The sequence below is a fragment of the Vulpes vulpes genome, chromosome 13, assembly GCF_048418805.1.
Source record: "Vulpes vulpes isolate BD-2025 chromosome 13, VulVul3, whole genome shotgun sequence".
In the NCBI taxonomy this organism is placed as follows: domain Eukaryota; kingdom Metazoa; phylum Chordata; class Mammalia; order Carnivora; family Canidae; genus Vulpes; species Vulpes vulpes.
The window spans coordinates 128,771,099-128,791,571 of record NC_132792.1 but is presented as its reverse complement, the minus strand read 5'-3'; the positions used below and the strand labels follow the sequence as shown (position 1 = coordinate 128,791,571).

The window sequence follows — 20,473 nt, the reverse complement described above, 5'->3', positions numbered from 1 at the left end:
GAAGCTGTGACAGTGGTCCTGAGAAGCTGAAGTTTTTGAGATTGACTGTGGTGGCTGTGGCAAGGAGGAGAGCAGATTTGAGGAATACATACGATTTTAAGAACATTCCAAAAAAAGCACTTAGAATCACTTTCTGATTTCTCTGACAACCTCACTGATGAGGGAAAAAGTAATATTAGGGCATGTGGGTCAGGGTGGGGTAAGTTGGTGAACTATTGGGAATGTTGGATGTGGAATATCTTTGAGTAAACCCAAGGAAATATGAAGTAGGGAGTTGGGGATGTATTATAGTTAGACTGAGGGCAGAGAAAAACTGGTTATCACCATATATGGGGAGATTAAAACCAAAGACAGCAGGATTCAAGCAGACTACATTTTTAATAAAGAATTGGAAGCAAGCAAGGGAAACAAGCAAAAATGAACTATTGAGACTTCCTCAAAATAGAAAGCTTGTGCACAGTGAAGGAAATAATCAATGAAACTAAAAAGCAACCGACAGAATGAGAGAAGATATTTGCAAATGACATATCCAATAAGGGTTAGTATACAAAATCTAAAAAGAATTTACCAATATTAACACCCCCAAAACAAATAATCCAGTTAAGAAATGACAGAAGTGAAATAAGTCAATCAAGAGAAAGACAAATATCATATGATTTCATTCATATGGGGAATTTAATAAACAAAACAGACATAGAGGAAAAGAAGGAAAAAAGAAATAAGATAAAAACAGATAGGGAGGCAGGGATGCGTGGGTGGCTCAGCGGTTAAGCATCTGGCTTCGGCTCAGGGCATGATCCTGGAGTCCCGGGATCAAGTCCCACATCAGGCTCCCAGCATGGAGCCTGCTTCTCCCTCTGCCTATGGCTCTGCCTCTCTCTCTCTGTGTCTCTCATGAATAAATAAATAAAATCTTAAAAAAAAAAGATAGGGAGGCAAACTATAACAGACTCAACTATAGGACAAATCTGAGGGTTGCTGGAAGGGGGAAGGCTGAGAGGATGGGATAATTGGGTGACAGGCATTAAGAAGGGCACTTGATGTAATGAACACTGGGTGTTATATGCAACTGATAATCACTAAACCCCACCCCTGAAATGAATAATACATTATATGTTAAATAAGTTTAATATAAATAAATAAATAAATAAATAAATAATGAGCAGAAGACATGAATAGACACTTTTCCAGAAAAGACATCCAGATGGCTAAGATACATGAAAATATGCTCAACATCATGCATTATCAGGGAAATACAAATCAAAACCACAATGAGATACCACCTCGCATCTGTCACAATGGCTAAAGTTAACAACTCAGGAAACAGCAGATGTTGGCAATGATGTGGAGAAAGGGGAACCATTTTACACTGTTTATGGGAATGCAAACTGGTGCTGTCACTCTGGAGACCAGTATGGAGGTTCCTCAAAAAGCTAAAAATAGAACTACCCTAGAACTCAGCAATTGCACTTCTAGGTATTTACCCAAAGGATACAAACATAGTGATTCAAAAGGGTGCATGCATCCCAATGTTTATAGCAGCAATATCCACAATAGCCAAAACCTGGAAAGATCCCAGATGTCCATTGACAGATGAATGGATGAAGAAGAGATGGGATATATACACAATGGAATATTAGTCATCAAAAATGGAAATGGAAATCTTTCCATTTGCAATGATGTGGGTGAAACTAGAGGACATTATGCTAAGTGAAATAAGTCAGTCAAAGACAAATACCATATGATTTCACTCACATGTGGAATTTAAGAAGCAAAACAGATGAACATAGGGGAGGGGAAAGAAAAATAACGTAAGATAACAGATAACAGAGAGAAGCAAACCGTAAGAGATCTTAAATATAGAGGACAAACTGAGGCTGGCTGGAGGGTAGGTAGGTGGTGGGATGGGCTAAATGGTGATGGGCATTAAGAAGGCTCATTTGGGATGAGCACTGGATGTTACATGTGATGAATCATCAAATTCTACTCCTGAAATCACTACTATATGTTAACTAACATATTTATTTATTTATTTATTTATTTATTTATTTATTTATTTATTTATTTATTTTTAAGATTTAAAAATAATTTATTTATTCATGAGAGACACAGAAGGAGAAGCAGGCGCCCCAGAAGGAGCCCGATTTGGGACTCAATCCCAGATCCCGGGATCACGCCCCGAGTTGAAGGCAGATGCTTATCCGCTGAGCCACCCAGGTGTCCCAACTAACATATTTAAATTAAAAAATAGAAAGCAACAAGGACAAAATTGGAAGCTAACTTTAAAGCCTATGTATTATTTATTCTTTAAGTTAATTGTTAAATAAACTAGTTATGACTCTTATTTAGTGTGGTTAATGTAGTATCAATCAATCCTTATAATAATTTTAACGTTCTAAATTGAAGAACCATTTTATGTGTGATTCTATACAGATGTCTGAAGCAGCTGTGCTCCAAATTAATAGTTGCAATCCAGATTCTGATACCCAGCACAGGAAGACTAGATGAGTAACACCTTTTCCTAATAGTCTATTAATAAGGCTTGCCCCTGTATTTATAAAAGTAAAATGTTCTAATGAGTAAGGCCTGAAGGCTTACTTTTAAATTCTCCTGAGAGTAATCCATGAAACAAGGAGATTCACTTTTTTAGACACCGCATTAGTTTTCTAATGCTGCTATAACAACTTACCACAAATCTTAGTGGCCTAAAATAATGGCAATGTATTAACATATAGTACTGGAAGTCGGCAATTCTAAAATCAATGTGTCAGCAGGAATGTTCCTTCTGGAGGCTCTAGGAAAGAATTCGTGTCCTTGCCTTTGCCAGCTTCTAGAGGCCATTTGCATTCCTTGGCTTGGGCCCCTTCCTCATATGACTTTGGCTGATGCTTCTGTCTTCATATCTCTTCCCCTGATGCTGACTCTCCTGTTCCCCTCTTTCACTTATATAAACACTTGTGATTGCGTTGGGCCCTCCTGGATAATCCAGGATAATCTGCTCATCTCAAGGACATCTATCAGTTTAATTCCTTTTACAGCCATAATTCCTCCTCTCCATGCAACATATTTACACATTCTGGAAATTATAATGTACATCTTTGGGGGCCATCATGCTACCTACCATAGTGAGTCTATGTAACCATGACAGACCTTGTGACTCTTCTTTCCTGGCCTGAGCAGGTTGGATCAGGATAGATGCTCCTCATTGGTGGAACAGACTTTAGTTGTGATGAGTCAAACATTGCTTAGTACTTGAACTGTAGGATTATATGGATCCTGGCCTTGCTCAGTCATTTTAGGTCACATACATGCTGTATAGTAAACAGAAAAGACAGGAAATTGTAGATACATGGAGAACAATAGAGGCAAGAAAGTCCAGGGAGACAGATAAAGTAGCTGTGTGATGACTTTTAAGTCTCTGTGTATGGTTCAGTGTTCTTCGTTTCAAGTTCTTTGAAGTCCATGCAAATGCCTATCATGTCCTTGAAAGAAAATCTTCTTACCTGGACTTTGAGTGAATATTGTTTCCTTGCAGCTAAGCTACAAGTTCCCTAATTGAAGTTGTTTATACCTATATGAAGCAATAATAATTAATCATTATTGAATATTAATTTGAGGATTGGAAAAAAAAACTTGGGCTTGAATTTAGTTTTTCATACTCCTATTCTTTCCCTTCTATGATTAACATCTCAAATCAATGAAGAAAGGAGTTAAAAGATTGATTCAAAAGAGTTTCCTTGCTGGAGATCCAAATATTTGATGGTCTCTGTCACTCCCACTGGTGACTAATAGATTTTCAGCCCATCTTTCAGTATAGCACTTTAAAATATGTTTTATTCTCTTTTGCTCTTTTATCACTAAAAGGAAACATTACAGTATTTGGGGATTGGCAATATCAAATTCATAATGTGTATGCCAGCTGACCTGTTACTATCAATAATACATGACAAACCAAACTAGAGTTCCCCTCTTTACTAAGCTTATCTAGTGAGAGCCATTCCTCAGCAGCCCCACCCCTTATGATTTGGAACAGTCATCTCTGGAACTCATTTGTAATTCCTTTTGGATCTGAGACGTGAGTCAAATTTGGGCACCCAGGCCAACACTGCAGAGCGATAGAACCTAGGCCATTTCTTGTCAGGAAATCATTGCTGCTAAGCTGAGGCCCAAAGTGAAAACCATTCACTTTTTATTTTTTAATTTATTCTTACTTTTTAAAAGATTTTATTTATTTATTCATGAGAGACACAAAGTGAAAGGCAGAAACACAGGCAGAGAGAGAAGCAGGCTCCTTATGGGGAACCTGATGCGGGCCTTGATCTTAAGGCCTCTGAGCCAAAGGCAGATGCTCAACCATTGAGCCACCCAGATGCTCCCCATTACTTTTTTTTTCATCATTCGCTTTTTAAATTAGTTTTTTATTAATGGTTTTGTGGAGGTATAATTTACATATGATAAATTCACCTGTTTTAATTCCGTGACTTCTTAGTATATTTACAGAAATGTATAACTATCACCATGATATATTTTGAGTGTTTCTACCCCTATCCTCAAATGAAACCCATGCCCATTTATAGTCAGTACCCATTCCTGCATCAGCTCCAGGCAACCACTTGTGTACTATCTTTCTCTATAGAATTGCCTTTTCTGGACATTTCTTATAAAAGATGTGGCCATTTTTCTCTCTGGCTTTTTCACTTAGTGTAACATATTCACCCCTTGTGTAATGCTTTTGAGGTTCATCCATATGCTAATATGATCAGTACTTCCTAACTTATTATTGCTAAGCAGTATTCCATTGTTATGAATATACCACATTTTGTTTATCTGTTTTCTAAAATATTAATTTTTACTCTTAGATCATGAAAATGTATTCTAGCTCAGAAAATGTACTCACAAATCTGCCAGATGTAGTCAGATCTAGGGTACCAGGGCAGATTCATATCTTTCATTATAGTTGGGAATTCTTGAGTCAATGTTCTTTCCCTTGAAGAGGACTCAAAGTTCAGCTCAGTCTGAATCTTCTGGTTGGGAGGCCTGAATAACTGGCTCCAAGTTCATTTTCTATGGACTCACATCTCCACAGCCGTGGTAGATAAAATCTAGCATTTAGGGGCAGCAAAGCTCTAGACCAACAGAAAAATACTCACCCCTTGGCACACATCTGAGAGTAGCATAAGTATAGGATCTTGGTTGGCAGGAAAGCAATAGTTCAGAACACCTAACAGAATTTGAGAACATCGAGCTCCTCATGCCTGGCAGGCTTTCTCATCCTTGGTGAATTAAAAATTTTGCCTTTTTGTATTTCTAGGATTTCTCAGCTGTAAGAGGTCTGGAAATTTGGGGATTACATAACTGGCTCTTATTTCCTTTGTTCAACATTTATTGAGCACCTATTATGTGCTTGGCCATTTGTATACATGGTCAATTAAATCCTTGTAATAATCTTATAAAGTAGCTACTCTTATATTTATTTTACTGTTAGAGAAATCAAACCTCAGAGAGATTTTTTGCCCCAAATACCCAGGCCAAATGGTAATCAAGATTTGAACCCACTTGATCTAAGGCCAATTCTTCCTACACAATAACAAGCTGCTTTAACCAGGGAGCTTTAAAAAAAGGAGGTGGAATTTAATTTATTGTGGTCAAATGGCGATAGAGAAAGTAGGAGATAGTTAAAACAGGTCTTTCCCAGTGATTTTAGGGAGAGAAAAATGACATAGGCTTGATAACTATCAGAATCATGGAGGGAGGGTGGGATCAGGGGAGGAGATGCTCACCTGTTCAGTTTGAAAGTGCTCCTAAGGTGATTCTATTAATCACGGTTCCCCCAGTCCATACCATTGCTTGGTTCATACTCTAGTTACATAAATAATTGTAAGGATCAGATAGTTGTTAAAAGATAGATAATTAATACTTCATTCTGTTGTGATGAAAATAGGTGATAAGCAGAAATACAAAATATTAAGAGACTTCCCAGGAACTTAGATGCTGTGAAAGTAGGGTCATAGATTCTGAGGCATAGAACTAAACTACTTGTTTGTTTGTTTTTTAAAAGATTTTAATTTATTCATGAAAGACACACAGAGAGAGGCAGAGATATAGGCAGGGGGAGAAGCAGGCTCCCTGTGGGGACCCCGATGTGGGATTTGATCCCTGGACTCTGGGGTCATGACCTGAACCAAAGGCAGATGCTCAACTGCTGAGCCACCCAGGTGTCCCAACTACTTGGTTTTTATTTTATTTTTTTATTATTTTTTAAAGATTTTATTTATTTATTTATGATAGTCACAGAGAGAGAGAGGCAGAGACACAGGCAGAGGGAGAAGCAGGCTCCATGCAGGGAGCCCGACATGGGATTCGATCCCAGGTCTCCAGGATCACGCCCTGGGCCAAAGGCAGGTGCCAAACCGCTGCACCACCCAGGGATCCCACTACTTGGTTTTTAAACCTTGATTCACACTTTTTCCTCTGCCCAAATACTTTTCTCACACATTTTGCTTGTTTGAAACCTTCTCAACCTCTATTTCTCATCATGAATGCCAGCCCTTGCAGAAGACTTCCCTAAGGTGAAGTATAAATAAACCCACTTTAAAGTATGTTAGTCTCATTCTTAAAGCACCTGTTTTTAATGTCTTTGTAATGATCACAGTTTGTAATTACATAGTATGTTGACTTGTTTAAGGTTTGTCTTACTTCATTCTTTACGCTGTAAATTCCTGGAGGGTAGGGAACAAGACTGTTTTAATCACCACTACAGAACCATCTGCTAGTGTAGTGCTTGAAGGATCTCAGTGAAAAAAGTTTGTGACTATATGAGGCTGGATGTTACCTAAACTTATTGTGGTAATCAATTTGCAATATATGTTGTATACAAACTTTTATGTATTATATGTCAATTGTACCTCAAGAAAACTGGGATTAATTTAATATAAGTTAATAAAAATAAATTAACAATATAATCAATATATATGTAATATAATTAATATATTTACATATATAACATTTTAACATAATTTTAATAGTAAAATTAGTAATGTAAATTAATATAAAAATTAATTTATATTAATTAAAACAAAACACTATCAGTAATAAACAGGTCAGTCTTCAAAAATGCTTTTGAAGCCTACTTTCAAGCTCCATAAATATGTTTTTAAAAAATATTTTACTTGGGTAGCTCCAGTGGCTCAGCGGTTTAGTGCTGCCTTCAGCCCAGTGTGTGATCCTGGAGACCCGGGATTGAGTCCCATGTCAGGCTCCCTGCATGGAGCCCGCTTCTCCCTCTGCCTGTGTTTCTGCCTTTCTCTCTCTCTCTCTGCATCTCTCATGAATAAATAAATAAAAATCTTTTTAAAAACTTATTTATTTATTTATTTATTTATTTATTTATTTATTTATTTATTTGAGAGAGAATGTGAGTAGGTGGGGAGAGGGAGAGAGAATCTGAAGCAGACTCCACACTGATTGTGGAACCGGACATGGGGCTCTATCCCATGACCAAGCTGAAACCAAGAGTCCAGAGCTCAATTGACTGAGCCACTCAGGTGCCCCAAGCTCCTTCAATATTAAAAGGAATTGACACTGTGGGAGTTAACATATCTTGTAGACCAGAAGGCTGCTGGGTACACATACTTCCAGTTGCACTCAGCCCACTTCAATCTGGCAGCTGAAATTGATCCACCTGGAAGCTTTCTAAAGTCGTCATTGCCTGAGGCCCATAAAACTATTGTCTTGATGGAGACAAGTTAGCAAGCTTGGCACCTTTCTCTCTAGGCACCATAGATCTGACAACTCAAGAAAATCCAGAGAGGACCTTCTAAATTTTAAAATAGGGATGCCTGGGTAGCTCAGCAGTTGAGCGTCTGCCTTCAGCTCAGGGCATGATCCCAGAATCCAGGATCGAGCCCCACACTGGGCTCCCTGTGAGGAGCCTGCTTCTCCCTCTGCCTATGTCTCTGCCTCTCTCTGTATCTCTCATGAAGAAATAAATAAATAAATAAAAATTTAAAAATAAACTTATCAACTGCTTAACAGCTGTTTTAATTTTTGTTGTCATTTTTTAGATTTTGCATGTGCATATATCTTAAATGAAGTCCCAGTAGCTTTAGTAAGGGCAGAGGAAGAAATGCCTAGAAAATATTTTCCTTGGGTAGAAAGCATCTGGAAGACTAGATGAGCACTAAAGTGCCAAATAGCTCTAGCAGTCTTAAATACAATGCCACAAGCAAAGAAAGGCAGACTTCAAAACAGTTTTCTTTTCTTGCCAATCTCTGAGGAAGTATTTATTTATTTTTAAAAGATTTTATTTATTTATTCATGAGAGACACAGAGAGAGAGAGGCAGGCTCCATGCAGGGAACCTGATGCAGGACTTGATCCCAGGACTCCAGGATCACATCCTGGGCCAAAGGCAGGCACTCAACTGCTGAGCCACCCAGGTGTCCCTCTGAGGGAGTATTTAAAGTGTAGTAGCAGAGAGGTGCCTGGGTGGCTCAGCTGATTGAGTGTCAGACTCTTGACTTCAGCTCAGGTCACGACCTCAAGGCCTGGGATTAAGCCCCCTCTTGGGGTCTGCACTAGGTGGGGGGTCTGAGGATTCTCTCTCCCAGTGCCCCTCTCCCTACCCCTGCTCCTCCGCACACTCTCTCGTTAAAATAAATAAATCTTAAAAAAGTGTAGTAGTAGACACTGTTAAATTAATTCCCAGTAAGTATTACAATCATTTTGTCCTGAAATTCTGATGATAGCCATTTCTAATCTGTTACCAGAACCTAGTTATATTTTTGATAGTAAAATTTTCCCATTTCCCAGCGAATGCCTTGAAATCACATTTGTACAGCTGAAGCACCAACACAGGTGAGTGAAATAAAATCTCCCACCAGCCTTTTCCTGCTTTTCTGAGGAAAATTAATCTGAAGCAAAGCTCCACACTGAAACCACTGTGTTGTGTGGCAAAACAAAACAAAAACCAGCAACCAGCTGTTTTCTAGTGAGATATAAATTATTTGTGGGTAATTCTCAGGAAAGATCTTCAGTGAGAGATGTGAGTTTCAAACTTCTTTTGGATTATTTGTGATCAGAACAAGTTTCTCTTAATTTCTGTGTGAAAATGCAAAGGTTTAAGGTATTTGTTTCATAAAGAGCAGGCAAGCCATGCCCCTAAACTGAAACATTTATTTTCTTAAAAAAAAATTATTTATTTGAGAGAGAGAGAGCTATCAAGAGAGAGCACATAGTTGGAGGGAGGGGCAGAGGAAGAGGGAGAAGCAGACCCCCTGCTGAGCAGGGAGGAGTGTGGGACTCTATCTTGGGATCATGACCTGAGCTGAAGGTAGTAGTTTAACCAACTGAGCCACCCAGGTACCCCTGAAACATTTATTTTCTCCTCTTCACCTTTTTTGTCTTTTTCCATTGTTAAAAAGAAAACCACAGGCTCAAAATGGAATCATTTATGTTAAGGCTCCATGTTAGCGAAACAAGACTTAATACTGAACTTAATTGAGGCTTCAGCTTCCTCCAAAATGTGACCTTTAACCAGGTAAGCTGAAATTTGCTGATTAGCACGTGGAGATAATTCATTGATAGACCAATTTCTTTTTCTTTAGGAGGGTGACCTTGACTAAAACAACACATTCTTTGCTAAAAATCTTTTTTTTTTCTGTTCCTTCTCTTCCATTACCAAGTTTTCCTTTTCTGCAGCTTGATGGAGTTCCTTTCTATTTGCTACATGAGTTGCTATCCAATTCATGAATTGCTGAATAAAGCCAATTTAATCTTTAAATTTAATTCAAAGAATTTCAATTAATATCATATTGTGGTGATTAGGTTGGCTCTTAAATTTGAAGGGAAAATGCTGACACTTAGAATTCAATGTAAAAGCACCTTTAAAAAATATAAATTGTGAATATCTTAGGGAGCAGTATTGTTTAAACCAATGTTAAGATCATCTTCTGGGATATGCATAGACAAACTAATGTCTCTTAGGACAAACACATATGTATGCATGCTTTTTGTGGTGTTTTGGTTTAATGAAAATCCATGTTTAGCCTAATTTTTGTGGACAGCCCTTATTTTAGTAGTAAAGGCAGAGAAAAGATTAGCAAAACCAGAGTGCTCTGTGGAATATAGTTTTCTCTCTTCTGTGTATATACCAGAATCTCTCTTTTAAATTTTTTTAAAGTAAGGCTCGAGGCTCAGTGTGGTGCTTGAACTCACAACCCTGAGATCAAAAGTCATATATGCTCTACTGATTGAGTCAGCTAGAATCTCTTCCCATGCCTGTTTCATGGATTTTTTTATTGTAATGGTAGCAAGCTCTGTCAAGAGCGAGGACTTAGCCCAATTACATTTCTATTAAAATGAATGGTTAATAAAAGGTTTATAATTTTTTCCCAAAATATGTTAAATAAGAAATGTTATGCTTACATATGAGAACATACAGTGTTCTACTACCTATATGTCATTTTAAGTCTATCAAAATACATAATACTATTTTAAAAATAGCACAGTTTGGATTAGTGTTTGCAGATTCTAAAAGTTGCTCAAAAAGCTCTGAAAAATCTAAGGCTAAGGCTGCACTGTCCAAAAAGAATGACCTTTTGCCATAGATGGCTATTAATCAATTAAAATGTGACTAGTCTGAATTGAGATGTTGCCATTAATAAAATTCACACTGGATCTCAAAGACTTAGTGTGGAAAAAAGAATGTAATGTATCTCCCTAATAATTTTCATTGATTTCTTATAGAAATATTTGGGATATTCTGGGTAAATAAAATGTATTCTTCAAATTATTTTATTTCGTTTAGGCTTTTTAATATGGCTACTAGAATATTTATGTTACCAATGAGGCTTACATTACATTTTTATTGGAGAGCAGTGTTCTCCAGGCCAAGGATTAGCTGTTTCAATCTTAATTTCGTATTGGATCTGTCTTTAGAATGCTTTTTGTTGCTTCTTGCTACTGAACATGGTACATTATGGCATTACAGTAGGCTTTCTATAGGTAATTCTGAATAGTTGCTGATTACTCACTTGAGAGTCCCCCCGATGGTCCCTTTCAGGTAGAAAGGCCAACTTCACTTACAAAGGATACATCTGGAGAATCAATACCAGGACTCTTTAGTTTTGTAGGAGATTCCTTGTGACATAAGAACAAAATAATGTTTTTCTTCCTTCCTTTGTTTCTGAGTTACAAATAATCCAAAATCTTTTTGGCTAATCTATGTTGAAAGCTAAAGTGTATTCACCTATCTAGGAGGGAAGTTTATGTTTCGCTTGTAGCAGTGAGAAAGACATGTGATTTATAATTCATTACCTTTAACTCTTTTCTAAAATAGAAATTTGTAGTGTATTCTGTATTGCTTAAGGATAGTAACGTTTTGACTTTTTCTCAGTTTTGTAAGCACTTAATTTCCACCCACTGCATGGGTGATAACATGAAAGAGGATGGTAAAAATGGAAAGCTACCTAATTCTTATGTGTAATCCACATAGTAATTTCTGTAAAAGAGCTCTCAGGATTCTGTACTGAAATTTTCTGGTAAGATTAAGGGCTTTTTATAATGTTAGCAGGTACATGAACAATTGAAATATTTATACAGATATATCATTTCATAGAATATGAATGTTTCAGAGAAGAATTAATTCTCCATTTAAGATATAGGTACTATAGACACAGTGGTTAAAATCTTATTTGTCCTGTTAGGTTCTGCTTTCAAGTTTCTGATTTGGCTTGATTAGCTGAGAAATAATTTTCAAAATAATAATTTTCATTCCTTTTCTCATTCATTAAACATTTATTGACTCAGCTCTGGTAAGGGGCTTCATGATAAAGCAGGTGCTTAACCACAGCATTATTGACATTTTGGGCTGGATCATTCTTGGTTGAAGGGAGGGGGCTGTCCTGTGCATTGTGTTTAGCAGCATGATTTCTGCCAGCAGCATCCATTATGACAACCCAGAATATCTCCAGAGAAGTCCAAATATTCCCTGGGGGAGCAAAACATCTCCCCAGTTGAGAATCATTGATGAAAGCAAGAAAGAACAGATGGGATTTGGAGTGAGGTAGGAGAAAGATGAGGGAAATGACATTTGGGATTGAAGAGATGAGTGGATTTAAGAGATAGAAGGAAGAAGAATAGAGATGTCTCTGTGATTGGTAAATTGTGTGGAATTAAGGAAAGGCAGGAGTTAGCAACAAGTTGGATTTGTGCAACTGGAAAAATTGTGGTGCATTTCCCGAACAAAAAAATAAAGGAGGATGAAATATGCAAGAAAGAGGAGTCCCATTTCAGATATGGTGGGTTTGAGTGGGGGCATGGCAGTGGAACTATTGTCTAGGAAGTGGGTCCAGGAGTCTGTAGTATAAGAGTAAAGTCAGGACTGAGAGATGGATTGAGGAGGCCAAGTCTCAGTAGGTAATACCTGGACAGAGTTATCTTTCAAGATAAGGTCATTCACCTGCTGGAGAGAAGGGCAAGTTGGATATTATCATCCAATCTGATTGTTTTGATAGAGATTCTCAAACATTCCACCAAGATGAAGTGGAGAGAAAACTAAAAACACATGTATGAAAACATTTTAGTATTGAGAGATACTGAATTGAGAGAGTGATGGAGGAGTGGGAGAGCTGAAAGAAGAGAGAAAAATGACGTATAATTCAGACAGATAGGTAAAAGTGAAGAAAGGAGAGTTTGCTTATTCATTTGTTGTTTATTGAGTGCTATTAACCATTATATGATTTTATGGGACACCTAGGTGGCTCAGCGGTTGAGCATCTGCCTTAGGCTCAAGGCTTGATCCTGCCATCCCAGGATCAATTCCCATATCAGGCTCCCTGCAGGAAGCCTGCTTCTTCCTCTGCCTCTGTCTCTGCCTCTCTGTCTCCCATGAATAAATAAAATATTTTTAAAAACCATTATATGATTTTAATTTAAGAGAAGCTGGGAAATTCACACATTCTTACAACCCACTTTCTTATACCACATTTTAGTGTAAAAAATTTCAAACATACAGGGGATCCCTGGGAGGCTCAGCAGTTTAGTGCCCTTTGACCCAGGAGACCTGGGATCGAGTCCCCTGTCGGGCTCCCTGCATGGAGCCTGCTTCTCCCTCTGCCTGTGTCTCTGCCTCTCTCCCTCTCTCTGTGTCTCTCATGAATGAATAAATTCTTTTTAAAAAAATTTCAAACATACCAAGAGTGGAAAGAATTTTACAGCAACAGCATATATCCATCACCTAAATTATACAATTAAAATTTAAACATACTTTATTATGTTGTCTATCCATATATCCATCCATTAAAGTATCTTGATTTTTTAAAAAAAGATTTTATTTATTTATTCATGAGAGACACAGAAAGAGAGAGTTCAATCACCGAGCTGCCCAGGTGCCCAGCATCTTAATTTTTCAATACATTTTTTACTAAGTTGGAGAGTTTAGTACATTTATCCCAACTATATTCACATATGCATATTATGAACTGGAGTTCAACATTTGTTAAAAATTTTCCAATCTACTTATATTATTTTTAAAGTCCATATCCAATTCCCTCTATTGGAAAATATTGGGTAGCAACTCATCTTATATACTTTTTTTGTGACCTGTTTGGGATGCTAATGCTAAAGACTTTTACCAACAATTATGCTAGATTGGATTCTTGAATATAGAGACTGGCCACATCTATTTCTTTTCTGTACCTTGGTACATGGCATAGTATTTGGTCAAGCATAAGGTAGGGATCTCTATTTGTTAAATATGGTTTTTTGCAGCTAGAGATATGACATCCCGTCTTGATCAAATGGCTTAGGCCATATCCCAGACATCTTTGGGATTACTAAATACTATCTGCCTTCATGATGCTCTTACCAGTCTGTGAAAGAATAAACTATGCAGTGTTGTTTGTTATAAAGAATTTGGAACCGGCCAGCCTGGGTGGCTCAGCGGTTTAGCGCCGCCTTCAGCCCAGGACCTGATCCTAGAGACCCGGGATGGAGTCCCACATCAGACTCCCTGCATGGAGCCTGCTTCTCTCTCTGCCTGTGTCTCTGCCTCTCTCTCTGTCTCTCATGGATAGATAAATAAAATCTTTAAAAAACAAACAAACAAACAAAAAAAGAATTTGGAACCTAAATCTATAGGTCCAAGTATTGTCTTTGCTGCTATGTGACCTTTGACAAATCTTTTAGCTTGATCTTTTTTTTTTTTTTTTTAAGATTTTATTTATTCATGACAGACACACACACAGAGAGAGAGAGAGAGAGAGAGAGAGAGGCAGAGACACAGGCAGAGGAAGAAGCAGGTTCCATGCAGGGAGCCCAACGTGGGTCTCCATCCCCAGTCTCCAGGATCACACCCCAGGCCAAAGGAGGCACTAAACCGCTGAGCCACTGGGGCTGCCCTTTTAGCCTGATCTTAATCATTTATTAAATTGGATTGAGAGAACCCACTTACATTTGATGCCCACACTTGTGAGTTTCCAACAAACCTTTGCATGTAGTAGAACTCTGTAGCCTGTGACCTCCTACATAATTGTCATCTGGTATTTTGCATTTAAAGGATGTGGAAGCATCAGCAGTCTTCACTCTCCTTTTCTTCTCTCCTGTCCTCCCTCCTTGCCTTCTCCTCTCCCCCCCCACTTTTTTTTTTTTTAAATCTCTGGAACTTAAATATATCACAGAAGTAAACAGTAAACACACAAAAAAAACCCCCCAAAGACCTCCAAATAGTTCAGAGTCAAAGATATATTATTAAAGAAAAAGCAAAAATAAAAATCCATACTACCTCAGTGTTCAAAGAGGCAGAAAATTGTAATGGTCTTAGGCAAATTGTTCCCTCTGAGGAGCCTACATTCTAGAAGAGAGCAGTCTTGTGAAAGAGGGGAAACAAAGGCTTTTCAAACACTCCAGAACTGTTGAGAGACAGGGTTGTTACTCTGCTAGAGTTATTAAAGTTGACTTCTCCAAACCGTTTACTCAAAAAAGACACCTAAAATGACTGGCTGGCTGACTTTAAATTATCTATATTTAAGAACATAATTTGAAAAAGGCTAGTAATTATTGTTGCATAATACTTTTACACTGGAAGATTTGTAGGACTTTTTTTTTTAAAGATAAAAATGCTCTAGGAGAGAGGTTTAAAATGCAGTGCACAACATGCAAAAGAACATTTGCTTGCTGCATTTAAATTGCATCATATAATATGTAGTGCCTTTTCCTCCTTTGGGCTTATTTAAAAATACTAGCATGTTGGATAGCTACTCCAATATATTTTCAAAGTGTTTAGCAATGAATTTGCAACTCAAATACTTGTAACATCATTGATTAATGCTGCTTTAATCTCTTGGAACTTCCTTATTTACCAGTGATGTTTAAACTTTTTTTTTTTTTAATATGGGTAACTAAATTTACTAAGTAACAGTGACAAGATTTACAATGAAGGATATTTTCCTATTAATACAGGAGCCAGAATGTTAAGAGACTCTGTTATAGTAAACTGTTATACACTTTTATAATAAGGCAAGGACAAAATTTGCCTTGAAGGGTTTGCTTGGGAAGCAGTGGTTTACACCATAACATCTGATTTCATGTGTTTGTGCCAAGGGTGTTTCCTTTTTTGTCTTTTTCCTTTTTATATGCAACAACAATAGAAGCATGTTTAATATTGATGAGCTTGACCTCCTGGGAATTATAGTATATGTACCCTTTTGGAATACAAATGCTATTTGATTTATATGGTAAATACGTAGAATTTTGGAGATTAGCATTTTAATCAACTCTAATCTCTTAGGATTTTTTTTTTTTTATTCCCCCACCTTGCCACTTTGTCAGGAAAAGTTTGAAAAATGAACTTTTGCTATGGCTAATGTTGTCTCACGTAGATGGATGCTAGGTCTGCCTCAAACATAAAAGTAGCCCTGTATGTAGTAATCTTTCCTAAACCATATGCACAAGCAGATTGAGCGTTGAAGATCAGTTATTAAAGAAAAGAATAATCCATTCACTCAACAAATATTTCTTGAAGGGCCACGCTTCTGCACGTGCGTTGAGGGGAGGGTGGGTAGTGCATGTGGCCTCGGTATCACAGCACCTCTAAAACTGGAATGTAGCTTGTTTTCCCCCCATTTAAAATTCTCTTTTTGTGTGTGTGTAACTTTCTTCCCTGCAGCTCCCAGAGCTTTGAAGTTCCTTGTGCATCTTCCAGCTGACGAACCTTTTCCACGGGGACAATGCATTCGATTAGCACGGTAGAGATGAAAGTCCCCGAGATAGAGCAAACATTTTTCGCGCCCCGCTTGGGCGAGGAGCCCAGCGAGGGCGCAGGGGCTGGCGGCGGCCATCGGGGGGCCAGGCCCGGGCTGTGTTCTGCGCAGCCATTGGCTGGCTCCGAGCACCGCACTGAGCATGTTCGAGCCCCACTAGCTCCCGGCGGCAGCGGCAGCCACGGCAGCCGCGGGGGCAGGCGCGCATTGTGCGAAGAGGCGGCAGATGCGAGCAGGGCCGGCCCCGCGCGCGTTGGCCTCCTCGCGCCGCGGCTCGCCTGGCCGCCTCGCTGGCCCCGGTGCCTCCACCTCTGCGGGCTGGGGGCCAAGCAGCGCTGGCATGGCCTGAGTGCTGGAGGCGCCTCGGCTCAGCGGCGGGATTACAACATGGGGAACCAGGATGGCAAGCTGAAGAGGAGCGCAGGTGATGCCTTGCACGAAGGCGGAAGCAGCGCAGAGGATGCTGTTGGGCCCAGAGACCTGGAAGCCACAAAGAAGGGGAGCGGGGGCAAGAAGGCGCTGGGCAAGCACGGCAAGGGGGGAGGGGGCGGCGGCGGCGGGGAGTCGGGCAAGAAGAAGGGCAAGTCGGAATCCAGAGCCTCCGTGTTTTCCAACCTGCGGATCAGGAAGAACCTATCCAAGGGGAAAGGCGCTGGAGGCTCCCGCGAGGATGTGCTGGACTCCCAGGCCCTGCAGACTGGGGAGCTGGACAGCGCTCATTCCCTGGCCACCAAGACCCCAGACCTCAGCCTCTCCGCGGACGAGACGGGCCTGTCGGACACCGAGTGTGCTGATCCTTTCGAGGTAACCCGCCCAAGTGGCCATGGACCCACTGATGCTGGGGTTGGGGGCAGGGTGGTCTTGGAGGATTTGGAAACAGCCGTGGGGGTGCAGGATGGACAAAGGACCAGTTCAGGCTCGGACACAGACATCTATAGCTTTCATTCGGCCACGGAGCAAGAGGATTTGCTCTCAGACATCCAGCAGGCGATCCGCCAGCAGCAGCAGCAGCAGCAGCAGCAGCAGCAGCAGCAGCAGCTGCAGCTGCTGCTCCAGGGCCCCGAGGAGCCTGCAGCACCTCCCACAACCGCCTCCCCCCAGCCCGGGGCCTTCTTGGGCCTGGACCAGTACCTGCTGGGGTCCAGCCGCACAGCCGGGGAGGCCCCTTGCAGTCCTGACACGCAGCAGGCTCCGTCTGCGCTCTCTGACCTGCCTGGTAGCCTAGTCACGGAGCCCCAGGTGCCCGAGCAGCCGCCGCCCCCCGGCAGTCCCGGAGCCGTGGCGGTGCCTGGCCTGCCGGTGGGCCAGCCCGGAGCCGCAGACTCGCCCTCCTCCACCGCCTTCCAGTTCCCGGAGTCCTCAGCAGGGGAGCAATCGGCCGGAGCCCCGGGCCCAGGGGCCGGGGACACCGACGAGGAAGGCGAGGAGGATGCATTTGAGGATGCCCCTCGAGGCTCGCCAGGGGAGGCCTGGGGCCTGGCGGTGGGAGAGGATCCCCCGAGGCTGGGGGCAGAGCCCGAGGGGGAGCGCAGCGGGCCTAGCGCCCTGGCGGCTGCCTCCCTCCCCAGCAGCCCCGCGCCCAGCGCCCGCTGCTTCAAGCCCTACCCGCTCATCACTCCCTGCTACATCAAGACCACCACCCGGCAGCTCAGCTCGCCCAATCACTCCCCCTCGCAGTCCCCCAGTCAGAGCCCCAGGATCAAGAGGCGGCTGGAGTCCTCCCTGAGCCGCGGGCCCAGAGCTGCCCTGGTGTCCGCCGCCGCTCCAGCCAAGAAGCACCGGGCTGACGGCGGCCTCGCCTGTGGCCTCAGCCGCTCGGCGGACTGGACCGAGGAGCTGGGCAGCCGCGCGCCCCCGGCGGGGGGCTCCGCACACCTGCTGGAAAGCGGGGCGGCCTCGGAGGGAGGCGGTGCGGCGCCGCCCGTGCAGGCAGCCAAGGTGTCTGGGGCACAGGCGGCAGCGGATGGTTTCCAGAACGTGTTCACAGGTGAGTGTGCCCGCTGGGTCGCCTGCCAATCAGAGCCTTCCCCTGTCACCTGCTGTCCTCACTCTGAGAAGCCTGGGCCAGCTGGTTGCATGTCCTGCCTTCTTAGGGCAATCCTAAAGTCCTGCACGCCAGTTCAGTAAAATTCATTTCTTTTTCTTTTCTCTACTTTTTCCCCCCTATCTTTTCTTTTACAGAATCTTCAAGAGAACAACTTTGTTGTGTCTCTTAAGTGATCTCAAGAAAGGGCTCCTCTGTCCGTTTCTCCAAAACATGTGGTGTTCTCTATGTCCAGGGTGTCACCAAGCAGATTAACTTTTTTTTTGGCGGGGGGGGGGGGGGCATAGTTAGCTAAACCATCATCCTCTCTGTCCGTCCTTATCCTCACAGCACTAAAAAGCACAAAATTGTTAATGATTCTTTGACAAGAGTCAGTATTGGAGAAATAAATAATTTATTCCAGTACTATCCTCAGCAATGAGGCGATCTCTCATTGCTCTAATATATATGTGTATGTGTATGTATGTAATATGCAGTTTCTATTTTGCAGCAATCTGGGTAGACTACTCAGCGAAGTGAAGGGGGCACTCCTGTTTGCTGATGCAACCAAATCTGATACATGCTATTAGAAAGTTAATACATAATGAAATATAATATTAGGGATAATTTTCATTTGGTTTTATGTCCAATCAAAACAAGATATAGGTTGGAGATAGTAAAGGTGAGAAAACCAAAAGAACATGTAATCCAACTAGTACCTCTCTTTAGCTTTTGTTATAGATTCTGATGGGCACCATAAAAGCCTAGCTAAGGAATCCCTACTTACTGTGGTAAATAGCAAGTAGTATAATGAGTTTCTACATTTTTATAGGCTTAAATGTCCCAAGGCCTTACCTGAAGTACCCACTGGTAGAGTGACAGTTTGTTTCATGTTCTCTTCTACTCTTAATTATTATTATTATTATTATTATTATTATTATTAAAGATTTTATTTATTTATTTATGAGAGACACAGAAAGAGAGAGACAGAGGCAGAGACAGAGGCAGAGGGATAAGCAGGCTCCCTACAGGGAGCCGGAAGCCGGGACTCGGATCCCCAATCCTGGGATCAGGACCTGAGCCATCCAGGCATCCCTCTACTCTTAATTATTAAAGGAAATATTCACTATAAGAATTTAAGGAGTAGGAAACAGTGGAAATTTATGCAATTACTGGTAGGTTTGTGATAAGTATTTGAATGATTAAAAATGTCAAATGTAATTTGAAAAGCTTAACAGCTTCTATTACTTTAATAAATGGGTTATCTATAAAACATTCTTCTTTTTTTAAAGATTTTATTTATTTATTCATGAGAGACACACAGGGAGAGAGAGAAGCAGGTTCTCCACAGAGAGCTGGATGCAGGACTCTATCCCAGGACCCTGGGATCACAACCTGAGCTGAAGGCAGGCACTCAACCAGTGAGCCAGCCAGGCGTCCCCACATTTTAATTTTCACCTATGGGTTACCTTTTACTTTACATTTATAGATTCTTATACTTAAGAGTAACCTTTTTTCATTCATTTATTTATTGCTCCTTTTCTCTCTCTCTCTTTTTTTTTTTACTTCTCTCTTCCCTTTATTGTATAGGTTAAATGAAAAGTAATGTTTATTGTCTAATACTTTTTACATAAATTGTAAAAAAAATAAAAAAACCCTCCAAATCCCTGGAAGACCATTTTTGAAGGATGAAGATAGGAAAGTTCTTGAGTTAATTTTGTGAATTTAATGTTGGTGAGAAATCATGTGTTTCCTCTTTAGTTAAGTAATCATTCATTTACAAATATATATATGTATATATATATTTTAAAGATTTATTCATTTGACGGAGAGAGAGTGCAGGAGGGGTTTCAGGTAGGGGCAGAGGGGGAGAACCTCATGTAGACTCCCTGCTGAGTGCAGAGCTGGACTTGGAGCTGGATCCTAGGACTCTGAGATCATGACCTGACTGAAACCAAGAGTCAGACACTCAACCCATTGAGACACCTGGGCGCTGCTATAAATATATATATATTTTAAAGATTTTATTTATTCATTTATGAGAGACAGAAAGAGAGAGAGAGAGAGAGAGAGAGAGAGGCAGAGACACAGGAAGAGGGAGAAGCAGGCTCCATGCAGAGAGCCCGATGTGGGACTCGATCCAGGTCTCCAGGATCATGCCCTAGGCCAAAGGCAGTGCTAAACCACTGAAC

At 40.9% G+C, this 20,473-nt stretch overlaps 1 protein-coding gene across 3 annotated transcripts in view; it reads left to right on the top strand.

Annotated features, from left to right (window-relative positions):
* The first annotated feature begins 16,384 nt into the window (after positions 1 to 16,384).
* The window catches only part of FMN2 (formin 2), a 363,611-nt gene continuing 359,522 nt past the window's right edge, over positions 16,385 to 20,473 (top strand). For 2 of the 3 annotated variants that reach the window (XR_011996328.1, XM_072732906.1), the window contains exon 1: positions 16,471 to 18,245. Coding sequence is in view for 2 of the 3 variants with exons in the window: in XM_072732906.1 (XP_072589007.1) it covers positions 16,646 to 18,245 (1,600 nt within the window). In the remaining variant the exon portion in view is untranslated. Of the gene's footprint in view, positions 18,246 to 20,473 lie in introns of all 3 variants that reach the window. The other variant, XM_026003374.2, reaches the window with a different exon arrangement.